Here is a 23,130-nt window from a genome sequence, read left to right on the forward strand (position 1 = left end):
GCCCACAGCTGCCCCAAGTGGACGTGGGTATGGGCCTCGGGTCCAAACTCGAGTTTGTTACAGATAGGAACATTGATATTTAGAAAGAGCCTTGGATACCAAATATTTTTCAAAAACTATACGAGTAGGAATACCCCCCCTCTGGTTCCATTCAAGAGTTTCGGATTTAATGATGAGAAGAAATTGGTCTTCCCATCTACTTTAGTGACACAGATTTTGGCTATATCCTTAGCCCACAATCCGCATGAAGATTTTTTGTTTTGTCCTTTTACCAAGTCTGGGAAGTTCACCACAAGGGTGCTCGCAAATTTCCTTTCTTCTCCTCGGTATGTCCAATCTCATAGTAGGGTTGTGCGGAATGACAGGATGCCCCTTTGGTCCATCCTTTGGAAAACCAAAAATGACTCTAAATTTCAGTTATTTACCTGAAAAATTTTAGACTCCGGCCTCTCAACCAATAGAAGATAGCTAGATTTTGTTCTGTGGAAGATGTGTGTCATTTATGCATATCTTGTTCTAAAACAAAGTGGCACATCCTTCTTTCATGTCCCTTTTTTAACACATTTGGGTAGCAAGGTTACAAAAAAGTTATCTCCTTCAGTTCCTTGCCTGAACTGGTTTCCTAGTGCCTGTAATAAGGGGAGGTGGACCCACCCAGGCAGAGTGTTCGGGCAGGGGTAGGTGGTCATTGTACCCCCCCCTTATTACAGGCACTGGGGGAACTGGACCGGGCAGGGAATTAGAGGGGACAAAGATCCGCAGGGTTACTGGGTTTAAGAACTGCGTATCGGATGGCCCCTTCCTTTTTGGATCCTCTACATTTCCAACATTTGGTTGGTAACAAGCAGGATTTTTCTTGTTATCTTACCATTTTTGGTATTACTCGTTCTTTCCTTTGGCAAATCAGGAATCAATGTATTTTTAAACAATGTCCACCACCCCAGACTCCGCAGTGGCAAGAGCCTTGTGCACTGGGTATGCCCTTTTTGTCCCCCGATCTCTGTTCAGATTATGCACAACATTTCAAAATGGATTCATGATCTAATCCTATATCTACCACATTTACCTTCATCTCCTTTATCTACTTGGCCTTCCCTTCTGTAATTGCTATTGATAGAACATTTGTTGGTGCCACTCTTAATTATGGCTATACAAGAGACACACAAGAATCGGAGGCAAGGGGAATGCTCGAGGGACTACAAAAAGCGAGATAATCGGGCATAAAAAAATCACCACCATCTGGACTCTGTCAGAGTCTAGTAGATTTTCTGAATGGAGAAATTCATCTTTGGACTTGGGAACTCTTTACTTTCTTACTTGACATTAGGTAATATTTGAAACGGTTTAAATCCGTATTTTTTAAACAAGATCGTATGTATATTACAGTAACACCAATTAGCTAATAGGGCAAGATTAGACAAACTTGTGATGCATGTGGTTTATGATGCTAATTCTTTTCTTTCTTTTTAAACTTTTAATGCATTTTTCCTTCTCAAAAAACCAAAAAAAAAAGGTTCTTCTATCAGATAAATCCACACATGTGAGAATGGATACTGGATCCTCAATCACTAGGGTACCACTGCAAGAATGCAAAATGAAGGCAAGATTTACAGAACGTATGTCTTATATACAACTTCCATATACATTAAACAGTTGAGGTCAGTTAACCCCACAAATTAGGATGCATCTCTCAACCCACTTACACATCGAGCAACATCGCTGGTGCATAGTTTTACACATCGAGCAAAAGACATCTCTGCTAGAGATATGGGCCTCACTTCAAAACTCTTGCATTTGCAGATGATTCTTCTCAGAAATTCTCCTTGTTTGATAATATTGCTAAGAAAAAGTTTCGGTCAACCGTGGGAGGAAGGTTAAACACAACCCCCAACTAGTTGAAAGTCCAAAATGCCCCCCTCTGCTTTTGACACCCATATCACTGCAATGATGTGTATAGGTGAAGAAATATCACGGGTGAAGAGAAACTGGGTTCATATTGCAAAACTGGAACTTGGTGAACTTTCTATTGACAGATAACCTGTCAGAAGAAAAATGAAACCAAGTATGGATGGCTTGGAATTCCAATCAAGAAATGTTGCTGCCCAAGTGGCTAAAGACTCTTGTTTTGAACACCCGCGCTAAATCTACAATTTCAGCCTCTTTTAACTGGGTCCGCTTCATGGTATCAGCTTTAAGGAAGGCACTGCCTCTCCGTGACATTTTATTTGCAACATCAACAGTCAAGCTTGCCATATCTCTGGAGCTGGTCAGTAACCCCAGGACAGTTGCTGAATAGAAGGAGTTAGATGCCAGTCTATTCAAAAGAATCAAAGCCTCCCGTATTAGCGAGGTCCTGCATATACAGTGAAAGATAATACGCAGCAGTAAAATTTCAACCATAATTTGTAATGGCTAATCAATTCATATAGCAAATAATCCCTTTACTCCAAAAAACCAAATCAATTTTAGGCAAACAAATTGGTGAGCAATCAAGAATCTTATTTCCCCTTTTTCCACCAGACTAACACAACTGCATTTTCCCTATCATTTGTTCCTCTTGCTGTACTTGACCAAACCAAGCCTTTTACCAATTGAATGTGGTCGGCTACATGAATCCTGGTTTGCTAATAAACCCTATTCAAACCCATATTTATTGGTAAACCAAAGGCATTCATTTCTATTGTCACTACTTCCCACGCAATCTTTGGCCTACCCCTTGATCTTTTAACTCCTCTAATCCGTAAATATCCTTTTTTTCTTTTGCAGTTTTACCTTGTAATATCTTTATGAAAAGAAGCTTTTAGCATTTTCACCAAGACACAGATATTTTCAAAATGGTTCCCCTCCCCCCCCCCCCCCCCGGGCCTTTCTCCATTATTACTGCCTCCTCTATTACACCTACTATCTTGGTGTGACATGGAGGGCAAGGATCCACGTTGCTTAGCTGAGATTTTACTTATTTCATGGGTTATCCTCTTTCCTCTTACTTTCATTTTTCATTTTTCATCTCACTTTTCTTATCGCATTTCTTCACTTATATTCTTTATTCCTCTTACGTTCATCTCCCTTTGTGTGGATCTCAGTTTTCCCTACTTTGTTTTGAAAGGATCCATGTAGCAGACCCCATTTAGTTGGGATAAGGCTGAGTTGTTGTTGTTGTTGGATCTTGGTGTGACATGATCAATCCAGAGTTCTGGACCATCTATAACAGGGCATCTCTCTAGCAGCTAGCTGTATCCCCTCTTGGTGTAATAAGGACATGCGCAATCCACAGACCAGACCATTTTTTGTAGGAGGCCTCTGGGTTAGCAATGCATACGGTTCACCATAACACATCAATTTTGAGCCTTCACATGTGGAACTTTCCACTAACAGCGCCAACAAAATTAAAATTTTAAATTACAAACCAGAAAGGAAAAGAAGAGTTTTCTTTTGCTGCTTTCTATTTTTGGAATACTTTTCTTTTTGGCCATCTTACAGTCAGCTACTGGATGAACTTTGCCAAAGGCAATGAGACATAGAGACATTTTTGGGCGCCACCCCCCAGGCCCGAACTGGCCCAAGTATTTTTGTTGTAAGATTGGCGAGTCCTTAGATCCCTTTGTACACTATACATCTAGTAAACTCATCCCTTGAACAGGTAAAGTACTAAATACCGTGAACTGCTTGATGTCCATTAAAAATGCTAATTGCTTAATTAGACCTATCACCTGACTTGCAAGTCAACTCACCTCATCCATGTTCAGAGAATGAAGCAAGCTGAGTTTCAGCCCGAGGTTCCTCGACTTTAGCCTCACAAGTTGGGAACCTTAACGAAATCATATTTGGAAATTTCAAGGTAAAAAAGTAAACATAAGTAGGTATTACACAAACTTTTACCTCTCTCTGCAGGTTTCCAGTGGTCCAGTCGATTCTTCTGCTTCTGCATCCATCTCTGATGCCAATACCCGCATAATCAATTCAAGAAAATTTATCCTTTTGGACGTCCCTGGACCCAACAAAACTTCAAAGCCAGATTTTCCAGAAGATGTTACAAAAGCCAACAAGATGATAGCATGCTTACGGAGTTTCAGCTCCTGAAATTCCCAGCAGTATTAAGATTCAGAAATGGGCAACAATTTCCAAACCACCATTCAAAGAGAGTTTTTTGAACAGACTAGGCTCATTAATCTATACCGATTAGAGTTATTAAGATGAGAAGCAAGTAGCTGATTGAAGTAGAACACAAAAAAATACCTCGAAACAATAAGAAAAATATAATGAAAATACACATGAATCAAATCTATCAGGGAAAGAATAGAATGTACCGAAAAGATATGTGAACTAAACCATAGAAAATTTATTCTAGGTGAAAATAACAGCATACAACAATACCAAATTACAAGTAATGAACAAGTAAAAACAAAGCATAAGTTCTATTGAGATAACCAATGCACGGGATACAAAGCCTAAGCTCTATAGCCTGACCAATGTGCAAAATTTACAGAGCAAGGTCTGCTAGTTCCACAAAGCAAAACCTTAAGGCTATAGTTGTCAAACAAACATAACTTATGTTTTTTCTCAAATAGAGCAGCACAACCACAAATGCAAACCACATTTTTTTCATCATGCATACCAGAGTATCATTTCCACTGCATGCCAAACATTCTGCCAAGCCCTCCAGAATACTACCGAATTCTTGAAATGCTGAAGCATCTTCTGGGCCATCAGGCGCATTTCCAGCACTTCCATCACCATCTTTACAACCGGAACAGAACATCATCAAAAGCTTCGGACCTTCAGTGCAATATAGACAACAAAAAGTGTTAGTAGATTTGGTCCAAGTCGTACAAGTACCAGTTAAAACTTCAGATGTAGAGCTCAGAGAATCAGACGCAATCATCCTCTCATGTTTTCCATTTATAGAAAATCAAAATCTTTATTTAATAATTAGAAGAATATTATTGAACAATTTCCCCTTGAAAAGATAGCCCAAAAGAACATGAGAAAATTGAAAACCCACACTTTTTTGTCATAAGGTGTTTCATGCACCCCCCCCCCCCCCCAACATGCTCAAGACCTTCTCTTTAAATTTCCTACATGGTTGCTCACATAAGGTGCCTTCCATGTAATGGTGTATCTTTCACCACAAGGCGAAAATTATCTCATGATTTGAGCCTCATCTCCCAATATGGAGTCAACTACATGAACCATATCCACCAATCCACAATATCTGCAGAGACATCTTCATAAAAACATAAGTATTCACTTCATCATCTTTTCCTTTTTTATTGACAAGAAAGATAATATTACTAGTGGGTGAGCCTTGGTGCAACGGTTAAGTGGCGCTATTACAACCATCAGGTTGCGGGTTCAAACATGGAAATAGCCTCTCCACGAAGCGGGGGCAAGGCTGCGTACATTTTCCCCTCCCAGACCCTGCAGTAGTGGGAGCCTCATGCACCGGGATGCTCTTTAAAGATAATATTACTAATGACATAGAAGCTTTACAACAATACCAGGAAAAGAAAACGTATGAGAAAAAGGGATCCAAGAAATTCACCAAACAAAACCAATCTGCTCTCCATTAGCACCAATCAGGACTGCAATGCCAATTGGATACATTCACCTTTATGTTGTTTCTCATAGTCCTTCCATCTAAACATTAATTATTGGCCCATGCTAAAAAATGAAATATGTCTTAATTGTCAAAGAGTCAACATCTTGTCCCTCTTTGATGGCCAGTCTTATTCTCATTGTAGAGAAGTTCTATTCAATATCGTAGGAACATGCTAAGCACATAGCAGTATAGCACTCAGAAAAATCACATCATCATTCTAGCCACCCAGCACAAATTATGTGAGCAACATTCTCCATAACCCGTTCATCCTTACTGAGAATCAAACATATTTGGGCATCTCCTAGCATTTCAATAAACAAAAAGCAATTTTTAATATTTTAACACATTCTCATTCTAAATATTCATACACAAATGCAATTCAAATACAACCAACACAAGGAACCTAACATAAGATAATTTATAAGGTCGATGCTTTCCAGTTTCCCCTACCAGTCTAAAATAAAGAAAACTCAAGGAACCAGTTGTATCTTTATGTTTTGGATGGAATCAATCTGAAGGAAAAAAAATAGAGTGGACTTACAATTCAGAAGAAGAAATAGAAGACGCAGAGCTTGCTCACGCACACGGAAACCGATTTCCTTCCTCAATAATAGTGATATGCTTCTAAAAGATAGTGCCAACCCATACCTTATCATGATTCAAGCCACAGTTCAGTAGAATACATGTCCAATTGTTAAATAATAAAAACACACACACACATACACAGAAGTTCATGTGATGAAAGTAGCTCCATAACTTACTTTTCTCTCTCGGAATAGGGATCACTTCTCGTTAGAATCATATTCAGGATAGATAAAGCTTCTACTTGTACTTCTTCTTTACTCCCAACAGCAATTTGATGCATCATTTCAAAAAGGGACATCCAATCCATACCAGAAAGAAAGGTCATGTTGCTAGGATTTTCATGATCCTTCTTGGATAGAATTCCCACACTGAAGGATCTAACACTGGATGAAGCATGGTTTGACAATACTGAATTATCCTTAGGCAGACCAAACTGGACTTCACTATGTACTCCTTCAGATTCATGCAAATCCTTAACACTCTCAGAGCAAATGCCCTCAGCAATCACATTGTCCCTGAGTAGAGTACACTGAAAAGATCAAATCAAAGTTCATAAGAATTTGCATGTAAAAGAATTTTTGGAAATGTTAAAAAGCAGATCAATGTAATGGCTAGATCATTAAATAAGCAAAGACAAGTCTCACTCAAAGTATTAGAAAAAGTAAAGGAAAAGGGAGGGGGACAAATGTAAAGAATCAGCCTCATGCAAGTAATTGCATCAAAATTTTACAAGCAAATAGTTGAACTAGGAAATTTTTAGAATCATAAGTTGAGAAACTCAACTCAGCCTTATCCCAACTAAATGGGGTTGGCTACATGGATTCTTTGTCTCCAGTCAGATCTATTCAAAGCCATACTTGTTACTAGTCCTAAGCAATGTATGTCTTTCCCCACTTCTCCCAGAGTCATTTTAGGCCTACCCCTGGCTCTTTTAGCTCCCTTCAATCTAAATCAAATCACCCTCTGTACTGGACCATTCAAAGGACTTTGTTGCACATGTCCATGCCACCACAAACGACTTTCTCGCAACTTATCATAAATAAGAGCTACTCCTAAATTAGCTCTAATTTGTTCATTCCTTATTTTATCCTTTCTAGTTTTACCACTCATCTATCTAAACATCCTTATTTCAGCTACACTAAGTTTATTCATAAGTTAAGAAACCAAAGGTCAGAAAACATGTGTGAGGTTCAGCAAGGACACAACATTGAAAGAAACAAGGAGTTCACACTAAAAATTGAATTATCCAACATCACTACTGCACTAGGAGTTCACACTAAAAATTGAATTATCCAACATCACTACTGCACTAGGAGTTCACACTAAAAATTGAATTATCCAAAATCACTACTGCACTGAGTCCCCACCTCCGGCCTCTTCCAAACAAAGGGGAAAAAACTGCAAAATTATTCAGGTAAAATGGGAGATTTCTTTTCTGAGTTTTCTGTGTTTCATTTACCTTCTGTGCTTGTGTGTGTGCGCACATGCGTGTGGAATATTTAAGTCCGCCATATTGATAAACCAGATTTTTTTCCATAGAGGGGTTTGAAAAAAACCTAAATATCTTTATCATGTCAAGCAATGGCCTGTTTTATTTTACTTCAGGTGCTGGTAGTTTTTTTTTTTTTTTTTAATACTTGATTTTATGATTTTTTTGGCAGTACAAAATATCTGTTTGTTAATGCAATACCCTTTAACCCAATGCCATGCTTCATTGTTCCTTTTAACATGTTTATATTCTTATTTAACACAATAAATTCACAGTATGCATAAGCAAAAGTTGATTTAGAACCTCTAGTTAACTTATACTCTTTTAGTGTCGTATGAGTCAATCCAAAGCTTCATTTTATTGTTCGATGTCACTAGAGCGCTGAAATCAGTGGTGATCATATCGTGCTATGGTCAAGTTTTTTTTTTTTGTTTTGGGGTCAGAGCTAAGGTCAAGTTAGGTGTGTTTAAGTTGAATCCAAGGCCTCAACCATTTGGACTGGCTCAATTCAAGTCTAGGTTAATTCAATCCCCAAGGGTTCCAACCAAAGCCATCCACAATTAGGTTTAGGGTAGAAGAACTTGGGAATTTTATGGGGAGAAGACATAGCCAACATTGAGACATTAACATTTGAGAATTTGAGTCATGGGCTCAAGCCTTAAGCCAAACTAGTTGACACTCTACAAAGCAAACATTAGGCACCAGGAATGAACTGAACCTACTATCAAGAAAAAGAGAAGGGAGAAGGCACCTTGGGAGGGGTGACAAGAATTTAGCCCTAAATCATGTAATTGATCTTTGTAGAATTGGTGGTGTTTTTATTTCCCCCCCCCCCCACACTTCCAGTACAAACTGAATGCTGACACAGTACAAAGCAAACATTAAGCCCCATGAATGAACTGAACCTACTACCAAGAAAAAGGGAGAAGGCACCTTGGGAGGGTTGACAAGAATTTAGCCCTAAATCATGTAATTGATCCTTGTAGAATTGGTGGTGCCCCCCCCCCCCCAACTTCCTAGTACAAACCAAATGGTGAGTTATATTCGAAAATCATATGAAGTATTAACTTGCAGCCAAGGTTTAGCTAAGTTTCACCATTTCAAAATTCAGAAGCACAACAGATTTTAAAAATATCCAAAAATGCAATGTATGGTGGAGCAGATAGAGGCACTGTGCACATGTATTAGTTAAGCACAAGATTTCCTAATCAAGAACACATACTTGTAGGTTGATACTTGAATGGGAAACAAAAGATATCCTGAATAACATAGAAACAATGAGAAGCTGCAAGCTCTACCTTCTTTCAAATCTCCCGTTGAACCTCAACAACTGCTGTAATATTACACGTACTATACGAAGAGATCTATATACAACAACAACCTGCACTAACTGAAGTCAAATACAGAAAAAGAAAATAGAAAGCAACAGAAGAGAAAACACTACTCCACGGTGAATACAAGTATCATATATTAAAGAATATACAGAAACTATCATTCAACAGACGATGAAGTATTAGATTATTACGTAATACAGCAGTAGTGATCTGGGCACACTCTTTTATTTTTTTATTTTTTTATTTTTTTATTTTTTTATTTTTTTATTTTTGCTACAAGAGGTGCATTCACTGCAAGCTGTATTTAAACTTTGACTTTCTTTAGAAATGGCAATACTACCCTCTCAACAAAGCAGTTGAAAGGAAATCTGAACAGGAAAGAGACATTGGGGCAGAGACAGGAGCATCAGGAAGAGATCCTGACGATGAAGAAAGCAAGCTAGCCACGAAAATTTGAACTTGCACTATTGAAGAACAGAAGGAAATCACTCCCCATTTCCAATTTCCTGATTTTGAAGAGTAGAAAGACAATGTTTGGCTTGACATCAAGACATGAGAAACTCTGATTAGCCTTTTGCAGTTGTATTCCCTCCCCTTCTGTTCTATCAGTTGGGAATATAGCATTCTCATTGCCCTTTTTGCTTTTGGCACCTTAGTCGTCTCTGCTGCCGTTGCAAAGGAAGATAGCTCAGATTTAGACTAGAATCAGCCTCCAGGATAAAATGGGAGCTACGAATCATATTACAATCCTAGATAAGTTATTGGTGAAGCATTTATTGTTAATGTTCCACTCATCAGGAATCTTAGGTTGACTGTGGCCATGCAACTTCTATAAAATGAAGTCAATGGGTGTTTGATTGAAATAAGAAAGGTTGTTGAGCTGTTTAGTAATTGCCTTTGCTTTCCTGACATAAGGGTTACAATGTTTACGATTGAACTTTATATCTGTTTGTGTGACCTTTGAAAGTCGAAACTCATTCGGAGAGAGTTATATGTTTCCAAGGCAAGCTCAGGAGAAAAAGAGAGAAAATTCTTTGTTGCCCATCTCCAAAACCCAAAACCAGCAAAACCAACAGTTTTTGGATGATGAATCAATTTCTCAAAGAGCATCTGAAATTGGAGATTGCTTCCTTTCGCAATCTCACCAGCACTTAATTGCTTCTTTTCACAATTTCTCCAGCACAATTGAGAGAGAGAGAGACATACAACCCCATCAAAGGCATACTTTGACAGTGGTTCATCCTGTTTAGAGTGATAGGAGCTTCATCTACGATTCATCCGCAGATGAGAGGTTTACAGAAGAAATGAAGTGCAAACTGGGGTTTTTTATTTTTTTTGCCCCGGGGGGGGGGGTTTAAAAGAGGTTAATGTTGTCATTTTAAAAAGTTCAAAGTAAAAGCCAGCTGGCATGCCATTTGACATTGAGGATCATCAGAAGTATGTGAATGGTTCACCATAATGAGCTTTCAGCTCTGAAACATAAATGATGGAAGTGTGGTGTACGCCAACCAAGCTAATTTAATCATCTAAAGAACTATTACAGAAAAAAGTAGTGAGAATGAATAATGTTTGCTCAGCTTCTTACCCAGAAACAAGACCCAGTTTGAAAGGCTCAAAACAAACCAAACCAACACAAGATCCAAATAATAAAATTAAAAAATTAAAAAAAGAGAAGAAATTGCAAGGGAAAAGCAGTCCCATAATAGAACCCATAACTAAAATTATCTAAACATTGCATATGTGATGTCATAGATCTATTTCCGATATGAACAGAACTAATTTTGATCCAACAAAAACTATATTCCTTCGTAAAGGAGCATTGGACTTCGAAGCTCAAGACTGCAAGTATTATCTAGTGTCACTAAATCCAATGTCAGCAAAATAGAATAAGAAGTGAAAAACCGTCAGCTATACCTACAATAAAAACAGTCTATCTGAAACATGGTTAACAGAAATGCATTAGAGGATAATGGATAAATTGGACATTGCAGATATTGTTTTCTAGCTACCTAAAGTTAGTTCCAGCTTGACAATGTCAATTACATTTTGACAACCGAAGGGGAAATGAATATTGGATCCATGTAACTCAGATAACCCAGTGCTATGATGCAAGATGTTGGGATAAAAATCCAAGACGCACATATTTGTTAAATCATGCATAGTAAACTTGATAACCCTTCAATTAATGGGTCAAGTTCTATTGCTTTAAAAGAAAATTAAAGGATTTACAAAAATTATCACAAAAATGAGCAAAAAAGAACAACTTCCTAAACACATACCAAGCAACTTATTTTGTTCACTCACATTTTCCAGAAAACAGAGGTCCAGTAATGCTTTGAACAAAGAATCCAACTGTACCATCTCGTTACTTATCTGCAACATAGATCCAAATGAGAAATCAACCCATAAATGAGACAAACCAACCAAACAAGCATATTACATGTCATGAAAAAAATAGTAACATTTCAAAAATATATATTGGTTGAATGTGAAGTTGGAAGAAGAGTATAGTTTTTACAGGCTCCTGCCTTTTTTGCCTATTAGGGTACAGACATTATCATCTATCAGGATGGCGAGTCATATGTAAATACAAGACAAGAACAATATAAATTATTTAGTTAAACCATTGTAAGTAATATTTCATCCCATGTAATTAACTCAGATGGGATAACACAAATGCTGCAAATTTCTCTCGCGGAGGGGGAGGGAATAAGTGCAAACCCCAAAGTTCTTATAAGGTTTCTTCCAAAACCCCAAATCTAATCACTCGACGAAAGCTGTTGCCAAGTCAAATTCAATGACAAATTTTAGAGGCAAAGCCAGCTCCTGCATCAGGTGTGCAATACTTTTATCATCAGGTCTATGCATTACAGCCTGAGTGAAGGAAACATCAGATTGATGGCAAAAGGACGATTATTAGTTTAGCTCACATGTAAATTTGATACAACTTGAGCAAAAAATAATGGATATGTTTGGGTTTGCTGCTGTTTCTTTCAGATTTATGTTGTCTTGGTAGTTCATTGAGTTAAGGTGAACTTCAGGACTTGGAAATGCATTTGCCCATGAACCTCCTGAATGACTAACATACCTTGGTGACTATAAAATCAATTATCAAGCTCCAGGGATCTAAATTTTCTACCAAATTATATTCTGGAACTAGGTATCACCTAAAGTACATTATTCCCATAATGCAGAGCACAATAAGTGTCTCAATGTATACAAGCTGATCAGAAGAGGTAAACTATGACAAATGTCTCCATAATGGGGGAAATAGACAACTAAAGTGCAAATAACAAATTATTTCTGCAAATTTGCTATGCAGGCATCGAAGAACACATATTCACTGTATCCAAGGTCAACTACAGAAGCGCATTTGAGTGCATCCAAATGTAAATTATAAATGTTTGGATCCAGGGTTTGTAGGCATTGGAGAATAGACCCTTTTGCTACATTGCAGAGCTCTATAAAGCAGAAAAAAATTTGCACTTAAGAGGAGAAGAAAAGTTAAATGAGGCAATCTTAAGAACAGTAAAATCTTCTTGCCATTGCACCTCCACTCTGAGGAAATTCAAAGTCTTTAATTATCTGGGGTCACTGCTTCTTTTTCTAGCGGGTATGACATAATTTATGGTGGAAATAGGATAGCTTTCTGATTCAAAGTATTGTTCTCATTTTTTTCTAACTAAAAAGTACCCTGCTCACAAGCTAAAAAGAGACTCAAGGGGAAAGAGGGGGGGGGGGGGGGGGGCTTGCAAACCTGCAACAAGGCATCAGACAGTAATAGAAACATCTATAGATCTTGAAGGCAATTTTAGAACACTAAAACATTAATTCCTCTTTTCTTCTGAAACAGAAGCACAAGCCTGAAAAGCCAGAAGCCTGGGCGCATCAAGCACAGGTCTTCTTATTTGAGTACGTAGATGGCTGACTTGGTGTGTTACAGTCAACAGAAGGTAGCACTCCGTGAAGCTCGAAGTTACTGTCTCACTGAGTAACCAACTCAGTGATATGATCAAAGATCTACACTGACAACGTATTAACAACAAACAACAGTAGAGGGGCAGAATTTTAGACAAAGTTAGATTCAAATGGGCCATAAAACTGTAATATTTACCCAAAAATTCAGGTCATAAACTATATCCCCAAAATTTTATCATAAGAACAATGATAAAGCTCTTTTCCAGTTAAAGTAATAGGTTCATAATGAGCAATAAACTTTTGGATAAATTTATGATGCATGCCAATAGAATAGCAATATACTGGAAGACCTTTTAGGAAGAAAAGAGAAGTACAAGTAATCACATTGTTCAGAGAAGTAGTTGGCACCTTGGTTAACAAAAAGTAGAGACAAGAAATTTTTGCAGCTTCAGCCGACTGAGCAGACTGCATGTGATCATGCAAAGCCACATCAGAAAATTTTTTGTCTGCCAGACGATCCTGATTTATTTTGGAGGATATATTCATGTTCATACACCCGAAAAGGACATGTAAATCTTCCGCACAAGTTACAACCAACTTGGAGACAAGATCTTTGCCAGAGACTTGGCCCCCTGGATAACCCCATACAAAAAGCAACTTCTTCAAAAGATCTTGTTGAGAAGATATATCATTCTTTCTTATAAGGTGAGAATTATCATAAGATGTTTCTGTTTGAACTCCAACAGCTTTACGGGATATCAAGGCTAGCAACCAACAACCCAAAAATATGTCAGAACAGAAAAAAAAGAAAAATTTCTTGAAAAAGTAGTGTTATTTAGCATTTCCTTTTCCTATTCAACTCTCAAGTCTCACCACTATTAATCCGAGGGCCAGCCAGGTCGGCTAAAGTATCTGCATTCTGACACTGGAGAGAGGTGAGGTAATAATCTTCAGCAGTTGCTCCATACTCCCTGCCAGTTTACCAGTCCATGCATAATTTTCAGGAAAAATTGATGTACAGTTGTTACAAATAAAATAATCAAATGACTCGTCCCTCCACGGAAAAAAATTAAATAGTAATGGTTAACATACAAATTTAAACAATACAAACCAGAAATCCCCTGACCACTTAGTAGACAAGGTTAAGACAAAAGTAAATCATGATAATGAATTACAGGTAAAACCAGTATTGTTTTAAGTATCGATAGGTATCGTCTAGTATCGGCCGATATGTATCATATTGATGGGTACCGATACAATACTTATTTTTCAAATAAATTTTGTATTGACCAATACGGGACCGATACAGTCCGATACGATCCAATACAGGTAAGATACACCTGTTATGTCTCTGTAGAATTTCGTGAATACTAGATTGTCTCTGTGACAATGGCCATGCCTTTATTTATAATCTTAGAATTTTACAACTATGGAATGACTTACTCAACACTCAACTAGCACATTTAACATGTGCATAATGAACCTAGACACTATAGGTACAAGGACAATATTACCCCTGAACCCATATTATAACACTCCCCCTCAAGTGGGAGCATACATGTCAAACATGCCCAACTTGCTAACTATAGGACAAAATAATTTACTACTAATTCCTTCGGTAAGAACATCAACCAGGTGCTCACTTGACTGAATGAATGGAACACAAATAACTCCTTGCTCCAATTTCTCCTTGATAAAATGCCAATCGATCTCCCCATGTTTGGTACAGTAATGTTGGACCGGGTTGTGGGCAATGTTGATTACAGACTTGCTGTCACAGTAGAGTCGCATTAGAAGATCAACAATCATACCCAAATCTTGGAGAAGTCCCTTGAGCTAGAGGAGTTCACATATACCCTGAGTCATAGCTTGAAATTCAGCTTCAGCACTTGACCGAGCCACAACTGCCTGTTTCTTGCTTCTCCACGTAGTTAAATTTCCTCCAACAAATGTGCAATATCTAGAGGTTGACTTCCTATCAATTGGACTTCCTGCCCAATCTGCATCAGTGTACGCTTCTATCTAAAGATGACTTGGTGGAGAATACAAGACTCCTTTTCCAGGAGATGACTTCAGGTACCGAAGTATTCTGTATGCAGCCTCCAAGTGAGAAGAGTGAGGATCATGCATGTATTGACTCACAACGCTTACAGTAAATGTAATATCCAGTCGGGTATGTGAAAGATATATCAACCGGCCAACTAATCTCTGTAGTTACCCTTATCCACCGGGTCACCTTCCTTACTCTTCAAAGGTGTGTTGGGCTCAAGAGGAGTATTTGCCGGTTTACAACCAAGCATCCCTATCTCACTCAATAAATCTAGGGTATATTTTCTTTGGGAAAGAGATATGCCCTTGGTTGAATAGACAACCTCAATCCCTAAGAAGTACCTTAATCGGCCCAAATCTTTGACTTCAAATTCAATGCCCAAATAAGTCTTCAGCTTCTGGATTTCCTGTGCATCGCTGCCTGTGATAACTATGTCATCAACATAAACAATCAAAATTGTCACTTGCTGTCCCATTCTTTTAATTAACAAAGTATGGTCAACATTGCTCTGTTTATACCCATAAGCAATCATAGCCTTATTGAACCGGCCAAACCAAGCTCTTGGTGACTGCTTCAAACCATACAGAGTTTTCTTCAACTTGCATACTTTCTCTATGTATCTGGGGAGTAAAACCAAGAGGTATCTCCATGTAAACATCTTCCTCTAGGTCTCCATGCAGGAAGGCATTCTTCACATCAAGTTGTTGGAGTTCCCAACCTTTATTCACAACACAAGAGATGATGACTTGTACGGTATTCATCTTTGCTACAGGGGCAAAGGTTTCTTGATAGTCAATTCCTCGGGTTTGAGTAAACCCTTTGGCAACTAGTCTTGCTTTGAATCTTTCCACTGAGCCATCAGCCTTGTGTTTGACAACAAATACCCATTTACAACCAACGGGTTTCTTCCCTGGTGGAGGATTCACCAAAGCCCAGGTCTGGTTCTTCTCAAGGGCAAGCATTTCTTCGTTCATTGCATCCTTCCATTTCTGTTCAGCTATTGCTTCCTGCCAATTGTTAGAGATGGAAACAGAGGATAAAGAAGATATAAAGGCATGGAAAGCAGATGTGAGAGAGTTATATGACACAAAGTTGGAAATAGGATGTTATGTACACCTCCTCTTTGGTTTTTGAATAGCAATAGGTAGATCGAGGATGGGATCAGGAGGAAGCTTACCAGAAATATGACTAGGAGCAGGACTTGCAGGAGCAGATGTCGATTGAGTAGGAGCGGTGGTGGTGGACTCTTTGTACTGTGGGCCATGTAACGAAAAATCAGTTCCCCAAGAGTAAGTCTGTCTGTTGTTCTCCCCCTGGATCGGTTGCTGCTCAGTCTGCACTTCTTGTTCCTGACTTATAACTCCATCTTCCAACTCAACAGGGACATCCTCTATTGTAGGAATCTCAATATCCAAAGGAGCAATCAACGGGCCCTCTTCACCACTAAGAATCTCCCCCTGCAGAGGTGCAGGCTGTTTGAAGTAAGCTTCAGATTCCTGGAACACCACATCCATAATGACGAACACTTTCCGTGTAGGAGGATGATAGCATCTATACCCCTTCTGAGTAGTAGAGTAACCAAGAAAAACACATCGTAGCCCTTTAGGATCAAACTTGCCGTGTACATGGTAATTTTGGGCAAACACGACACAGTCAAAGACCTTGGGAGGCACCACAAACGTGGATTTCCCAAACAGAACGTCAAATGGGCAGCGGCCATCTAATACTCGGGATGGAAGTCGATTGATAAGATAAGCAGCTGTAAGGACAGCATCAACCCAGAAACGCGCCGGAACAGCCATGGTAAACATGAGAGAACGTGCAACCTCCAAAAGATATCTGTTCTTGCGTTCAGCCACTCCATTTTGGGCTTGAATGTCAACACAAGAAGTTTGATGTATGATTCCATAGTTGTCCAAGTATGAGAGAAATGCACCACCATATATTCTTTTCCATTATCAGAGTGAAGAATCTTCACTTTGGCATCGAACTGGGTCTGGATCATTTTGTGGAAAAGAGTGAAACATGTGAATACATCACTTTTACTATACATCAAATACACCCAAGTCATCCGGCTAAAACAAGCAATAAAAGTTACAAATCATCGAAACCCAAAGGTAGAAACACATGGGACAAGGCCCCACACATCAAAATGTATCAAACCAAATGGAGTCAAACTTCTATTATCAGAAATAGGAAAAATACTTTGAGTTTGCTTTGCCAAAGTGCAAGCATCACAAGAAAAATTATGTCTATTACATAGTTTCACCAAGCTAGGAAATAAAGTAGATAAAACACCAATCGGTGGATGACCCAAACAACAATGCAAATTATTCAAATCAAAAAGTGCAGAATCAAAATCAGAAGATGTATTCTGAGATGTCAATGCTGCCCGGGAACTATCAAGACGCGTGCGGACCACCAACCACGTTACCACATGCAATCTTACCTTCGCTGCCAAGTCCTGGAACCAACAATGGTTGGGAAAGAAGGTTACTTTGCGTTTAAGGCCTTCGTTAAGCTTACTAATGAAAAGCAAATTAGTAGTAAATTTCGGGACATGCAACACAAGAGGAAAGACTCAGAGAGGAGGTGCGACCTGCATAGTTCCCTTTCCTAAGATAGGAGAAAGAGACCCATCAAGAACATGAACCTTATTATGACCAAATAAAAGAAAATATTTGGAAAAAAGAGAGGAAGAACCTATCATATGGTCGGATTAAGTTTCAAGCGATTTTGTGACATAACTCTTTGCGAATTAAGTTTGATCATAACTCTTTGATATAAACCGATTTTAGGAATCGGGCATGACCAAGGTGCAGTTCCCACCAAATGAAATACCTCTGTAAGAAGGTGTAGTGGATTGGTAGGCGTGACATATCCGAGGCAGCCATAGAAGGAGATATAGATGCCGAAGAAGATGTGTACAAGCGATTCACAATATCCCAGACTTGTAGACTTTGTAATTGGGTGGCTACCATGCGAAAGAGATTGATCGGGCTGATTGGAACCACCCTTCCATGAGCCCCAACAGTAGTGGTCCTTGGTGTGCCAATCCTTCCCAGCCTGGGGTACGAGATGTTATGCGCGATTCTCAATAGAGGGTGATTCGCTCTAAAGGTTGATCGGGGGTCTCAGTCAGATGGCGCGAGCGGCCGATTGGAACCCCTTCCCACGCCCAAGTATCTACAGGCGGCCATGAAGCTTCCAACATTGGTCCTTGGTGTGCCAGTCCTTCCCACAGTGATCGCATTTAATAGGAGGGTGATCACTAGATGTCCAATCAGATGTAGCAGAACGGGAAGAATTCCCACGAGAAGACTGTGAACCGGAAACAAGTGTTGACCGTTCCTGAGTAACAGGATGAACCCTGGCTGTACGTCTGCTGTCCTCAGCCGAAAGAATCACATAGGCTTGCTCCAAAGTTGGAAGTGGATCCTAATTAAAAACATTGGCTCAGATCGGATCAAACTCAATATTCAGTCCGGCCAAAAAATCAAACACACATAGACCATCCTCCCATTTCTAGAAGGTTGTTGCATCAACATCACAAGTGGCAGTGAAAGTGCCCAGAAAATCCAACTACTGCCACATGGTATACATGGTATTGTAATACTGAAAAAGGGACAATTCCAACTGCTTGGTAGAATGGATCTTCTGATGAAGCTCATAACATTGGGCGGCATTCCCAACCTGAGAATAGGTGTCCTGGTCGGTCTTCCAAATCTTTGCAGCCGAATCAAGGAGGAGATAACGCCCGGCAATTTCTTGTTCCATGGAATTAACCAGATAAGACATAACCAGGAAATTGAAATTTGTCCATCGATCAAATGCAGTACCAGCCGTAGAAGGCCTAACCTGAGTGTCCGCGATGTAGCCAGAGAGACCACGGGAACCAATCGCAAACAAGAAAGAGCGAGACCATAAAAGATAATTGCTGCCATTCAACTTGATAGGATTCACCGGGAACGGAATAAAGTCACGTTGCAATGAACCATCAGAACCAGAGGAAGCAGAAGAGGTCTCGGAAATGTCAGGCATGGTGGCTGGTAAAAAACAAGGTTGAAATAAACCTCCAAAAAAATTCAGAAATTCAGAACATATGGAGGAAAAGTAAAAAACCCTCGGTGGGAGCCAACTCATCCCCAAAGAGATTTATAAGAGGAGCAGCAAGAAAGAAGCCTCTCGCGCAAGAGGTCTACAGGGCTGGAGGAGGTGGCGGAAAGGGAAGGAGAGGCCTGCGAGGCCTGGCAAAAGTGGCGGAAGGAAGTGGAGGACCTGGCGGGGGCTGGCAGAGGGGGTGGAGGGCCTAGCGGTGGTTGGCAGAGGTGGCGCTAGGTGGTGGAGGGGCTGGCGGAGCTAGCGGTAGGTGGTGGAGGGGCTGGTGGTGTTGTTTCTTTAGGGTAGAATCATGATGGAGAAGAGAGGAGAAAAAATTGAAAAAAAATCAATTCCCATATTCCCAGAATATTTTTGGCTCTGATGCCATGTAGAATTCTGTGAATACTGGCTTGTCTCTGTGACAGTGGCCATGCCTTTATTTATAAACTTAGAATTTTACAAATATGGAGTGACTTTAACACTCAACTAGCACAATTAACATGTGCATAATGAGCCTAGACACTATAGGTACAAGGACAATATTACTCATGAACCCATATTACAACAGTCTCCTTTAAATTGCAAAACAGAAACCGTGAGTGAGACATGAAATCTAAGCTTCACCATTTCAACAAGTTTTGGAGACTTACAAATTACAATGCTTAAATTATGGATCGAAACAGTTTTGGCCAAAAAAGTGGTAAAATTGCGGATCACTTTTTCCTCTTTTTTTGTATTATGCATCATTAGATTAGGTAAAAACGAGTTAAATCCTTGCATCAAGATGATATATATTTTCATATTTCATAATGAGGTGTTTATGCTTCAAAAATGTGTTTTATATGTATCGAGATGTACATCCTTGCATTTCTTGACCATTTCCGCATATCTTTAGCATATCTTGCGTCTCTTTGATACATACCATACAATACATCTCTTAAATCAACCCTCCGATACGATATCCAATACCAAAACTTAAATCCTTGGGTAAAAATATAATATACCCAAACCGAGACATAATAGGAAACAATAGTAGTTGTCTTATCCCTCAACAAAAATTCAACTTCAAAGTAAACCCAGAATCCAAACATTTAATGGTATAAAACAACAAGTATCTTCTAGGCTATCACCAACTATAAACTAAAGCAGTTCCACTCACACATTTATCCTCTTCAAATGCTGAATTTCAGCATCCTTTTCACTAATCTGCGTAAAGGCAGATCTAAGCTGCTCCGTTGCCTTGTCTCGGTCTTTTGAAGCTCCACACACTCTTGTTCCTGAAAGTGTACAAGCAGTTGATATCAAATCCCTATGAGAATCTAAATCAACTTTTAAATAAAAATCCAAGAGGAGTCTCAGCGAGAGGGAGATTTTATGTTTCCATCATATATTTATGTTTTTCCCCCTCGTACCAGCATATGTAATATGTTAGGAAGGGACTGGGAGAACTAGGCCAAAGTTTGGCCCTCAATAAGTACCTAAGAAATGCCTAGCAAAATATTCCCTCCACAATTATATAGGGTCACCTGCGGATGTTGAGAACACTGGTGTGGCATTGTGTAGCAATGGACAACTGACCTATGAGCAGTTGAATGGAATACCATTTGGACTAACAACACCTATAAGGCACAAGTTTATGATTGAGAGATACCTGCATTGCTATTTTGACGTATAACTGGGTAATACATCATTAATATCTACATGGAGAGTTCAGAGACAGGAAGTTTAATTCTCAAGAAAGATTTATGGTTATTCAAGAAGAACCACAGTTCAAAATGAACCACCTTTCTGAACTGATTGGGATTGGCAAAATCTTAAGTAACATAGCCACATGCTTTCGTGGATGGTAAGCAGATACATAACATTTAACATTTGATGAGTTAACAATCTAACAGGTCCATGCTTGCAGACATGAGCTTCCTATAGAAAAATGATTTGGCGGCTGTCCATCATGTCCCCAAGCATTATTGCGTTATATATAAAAGCATTTTTTTAATCTTTTTTAATGTCATGGACTTCCACTTCCTCTTTCAGGGGTTCCTGTTGCACAGGAGAACTAGCATTCCAGTTTGAAAGGTAGATTAGAATGCAAGGAGATCCCATTTATACTTAATGGAGGAATCTGGCAATAGAAAACAGACAAGTATTCAAAGATATGTAAGCCGGGTTGAGTATCTGGTTAGATCCATTTTCAGGGCACTGCTCTTGTGGCCATGTGGGCCTCGACCTCCCAAGGTTTTCAGGGGATAGTTTTGCAATTGGTCTTCACCATATTCTTTGCTTCGAACTTATAAAAGTATAATTTTGTAACCTACCGAAAACCCCCAAAAAAGAAAAAATGCTTAATAAAAATTGGACGGATAGCGTACCAATTGACTAAGCTGCTTTGAGGCATGCCCTAACTCTCTCTGCAATTCAACACAACATTAACACACGTCAGTTTAAGCTGCTTACAACACAACAACAACAACTCAGCCTTATTCCAACTAAATAGGGTCAGTTTAAGCTGTTCATTTCATATAAACCCAAACCCTTTCTATTTAGCCCAATAAAGATACAGAAAAAAATTATTCGTTTTTGTTCCCCAAAAGAAGGACAATGCAAGTTGGAAAGAAAAGATAAACAGTAAACATTAGAGCTTCTAACCTTCAGTTTATCGATTTCTACTTGTTTTTCCTTCCCGGCACGACTAGTAGGTGGCGGGGAGAAAGTTTCAGAGTTTGGGTAGCGGTGGTGGTGATGGTGGATTGTTGGGGTTCCTTATCTGTTAACCTCTGAGAGAATTCTCGCGGCGGAGAGAAACTTGTGAAGGGATCCTGAGAAGCAGCAAGCATAGGTTGTGGTGGATCGAAAACCACAGTAGTAGGTCGATGTTGATGATTATTAGAGTAATGCAACTGCTGCTGCTGTTGTTGTTGATGTGGTTGATGCTGCGTAAGGTTTGTAGAAGACGTAGCGATGTGATCTTCCTCCATTCGAATGGCTTGATCGAGGAATGTCTCATCCCAGTCATCGAAACCCTCGAAACTCATCTCTCCTAACGAAGAACACTTTCTCTGAGAATCTCTAGATTTATCGGCGGGAGATTGAGCATTTGAAGATATAAGTTATCTCTACTCATCAGTAAAGCTTTATAAAGAGGAGTCATGGCGAGACCTGAGAAGACAGAGAGGATGTTTTGAAGTGTAGCAAGGAGTACTGCAACGGCTATCTTCTTTCGTTATAGACCGTTGGATTATAACCTTCCATCTACAGAACTTATCAAACTTGCCACATCGACTGTCCTGAGCGCCTTCCTATAATTAGGACCTAGAATGGACAATGGCTCCTACACACGTGTGGAAGGAAATATTTTTACATATCCACTATTATTGTCTTTTTTTTGCAAAACCATTAAAATTTTTTGGGTCATGTCATGCAAAATTACCGTTCAGTGTAGTCAAATAAAAATCTCATTCACTCAAATGCTCTTGCACTTTCTCTTATTGGCCCGAATTCGATGCAGGTGCGGCATGACCAAATAGTAGATAAAAATCCTTTGTGCCTTAATCTTGCAGTTTGCCCTGAGAACTCAACACAATAAATGCTTCATCCAATAGTGCGAGCTCCAATTGAACCAATTTTTTTTTCTTTCTTAAACTCGTACCGTTGGATGAAGCATCTTCCAAGTGTTGAGCTCTCAGGCCCGAACTGCAGGGCACCGCAAGAGACTAAGGCACTGGGATGATTTGTTCACCTAAATAGCATTGGATCCGGATCCTCTACTTCCATCACTTGTACTTCTATCCTACTTCCATGCCTTCTGAGAGCGCCACCTGACCTGATTCATATCCAACGGTTGACATTAGCCAAATTCAAATTTTTTTGAAAATCACCCATGACTTGTTTGAACCACCTTAAACCCCCACTCAAGCCGGTTCAACCTCACTCAAACCAAACCCAACCTACCCTTAAACCAAACTACGGTTTAAAGAATTCAAACAAAAATCCCCAAATAGGGTTTACTCGTTCTTCTCTTCTTCTTCCCAAAAATGCAGAGCAGAGCAAGCTCCAT

General features: G+C 39.3%; 1 protein-coding gene and 1 long non-coding RNA gene across 2 annotated transcripts; both read right to left on the minus strand.

Moving 5' to 3' along the window:
* Window positions 1–1,929: 1,929 nt before the first annotated feature.
* On the minus strand, window positions 1,930–16,777 carry LOC122644979 (protein SENSITIVE TO UV 2). Its single transcript, XM_043838334.1, has 13 exons — window positions 16,637–16,777; window positions 16,153–16,471; window positions 15,583–15,693; window positions 15,317–15,395; window positions 13,799–13,896; window positions 13,334–13,689; window positions 11,312–11,380; window positions 8,972–9,054; window positions 6,361–6,699; window positions 6,141–6,247; window positions 4,616–4,776; window positions 3,880–4,076; window positions 1,930–2,353 (listed from the first exon to the last, which is right to left on the minus strand). Exons 1-13 carry the CDS (start codon window positions 16,775–16,777, stop codon window positions 2,086–2,088), a joined length of 2,328 nt encoding a protein of 775 aa, XP_043694269.1. The 3' UTR covers window positions 1,930–2,085.
* A 3,453-nt stretch (window positions 16,778–20,230) lies between these two features.
* LOC122646810 lies at window positions 20,231–22,181 on the minus strand. The gene is made up of 3 exons (XR_006330698.1): window positions 21,723–22,181; window positions 21,446–21,484; window positions 20,231–20,353 (listed from the first exon to the last, which is right to left on the minus strand). It is a non-coding gene; the product is annotated as an uncharacterized LOC122646810 (long non-coding RNA).
* Between the last annotated feature and the right edge of the window lie 949 nt (window positions 22,182–23,130).

This window comes from Telopea speciosissima, chromosome 11, assembly GCF_018873765.1.
Source record: "Telopea speciosissima isolate NSW1024214 ecotype Mountain lineage chromosome 11, Tspe_v1, whole genome shotgun sequence".
In the NCBI taxonomy this organism is placed as follows: Eukaryota; Viridiplantae; Streptophyta; class Magnoliopsida; order Proteales; family Proteaceae; genus Telopea; species Telopea speciosissima.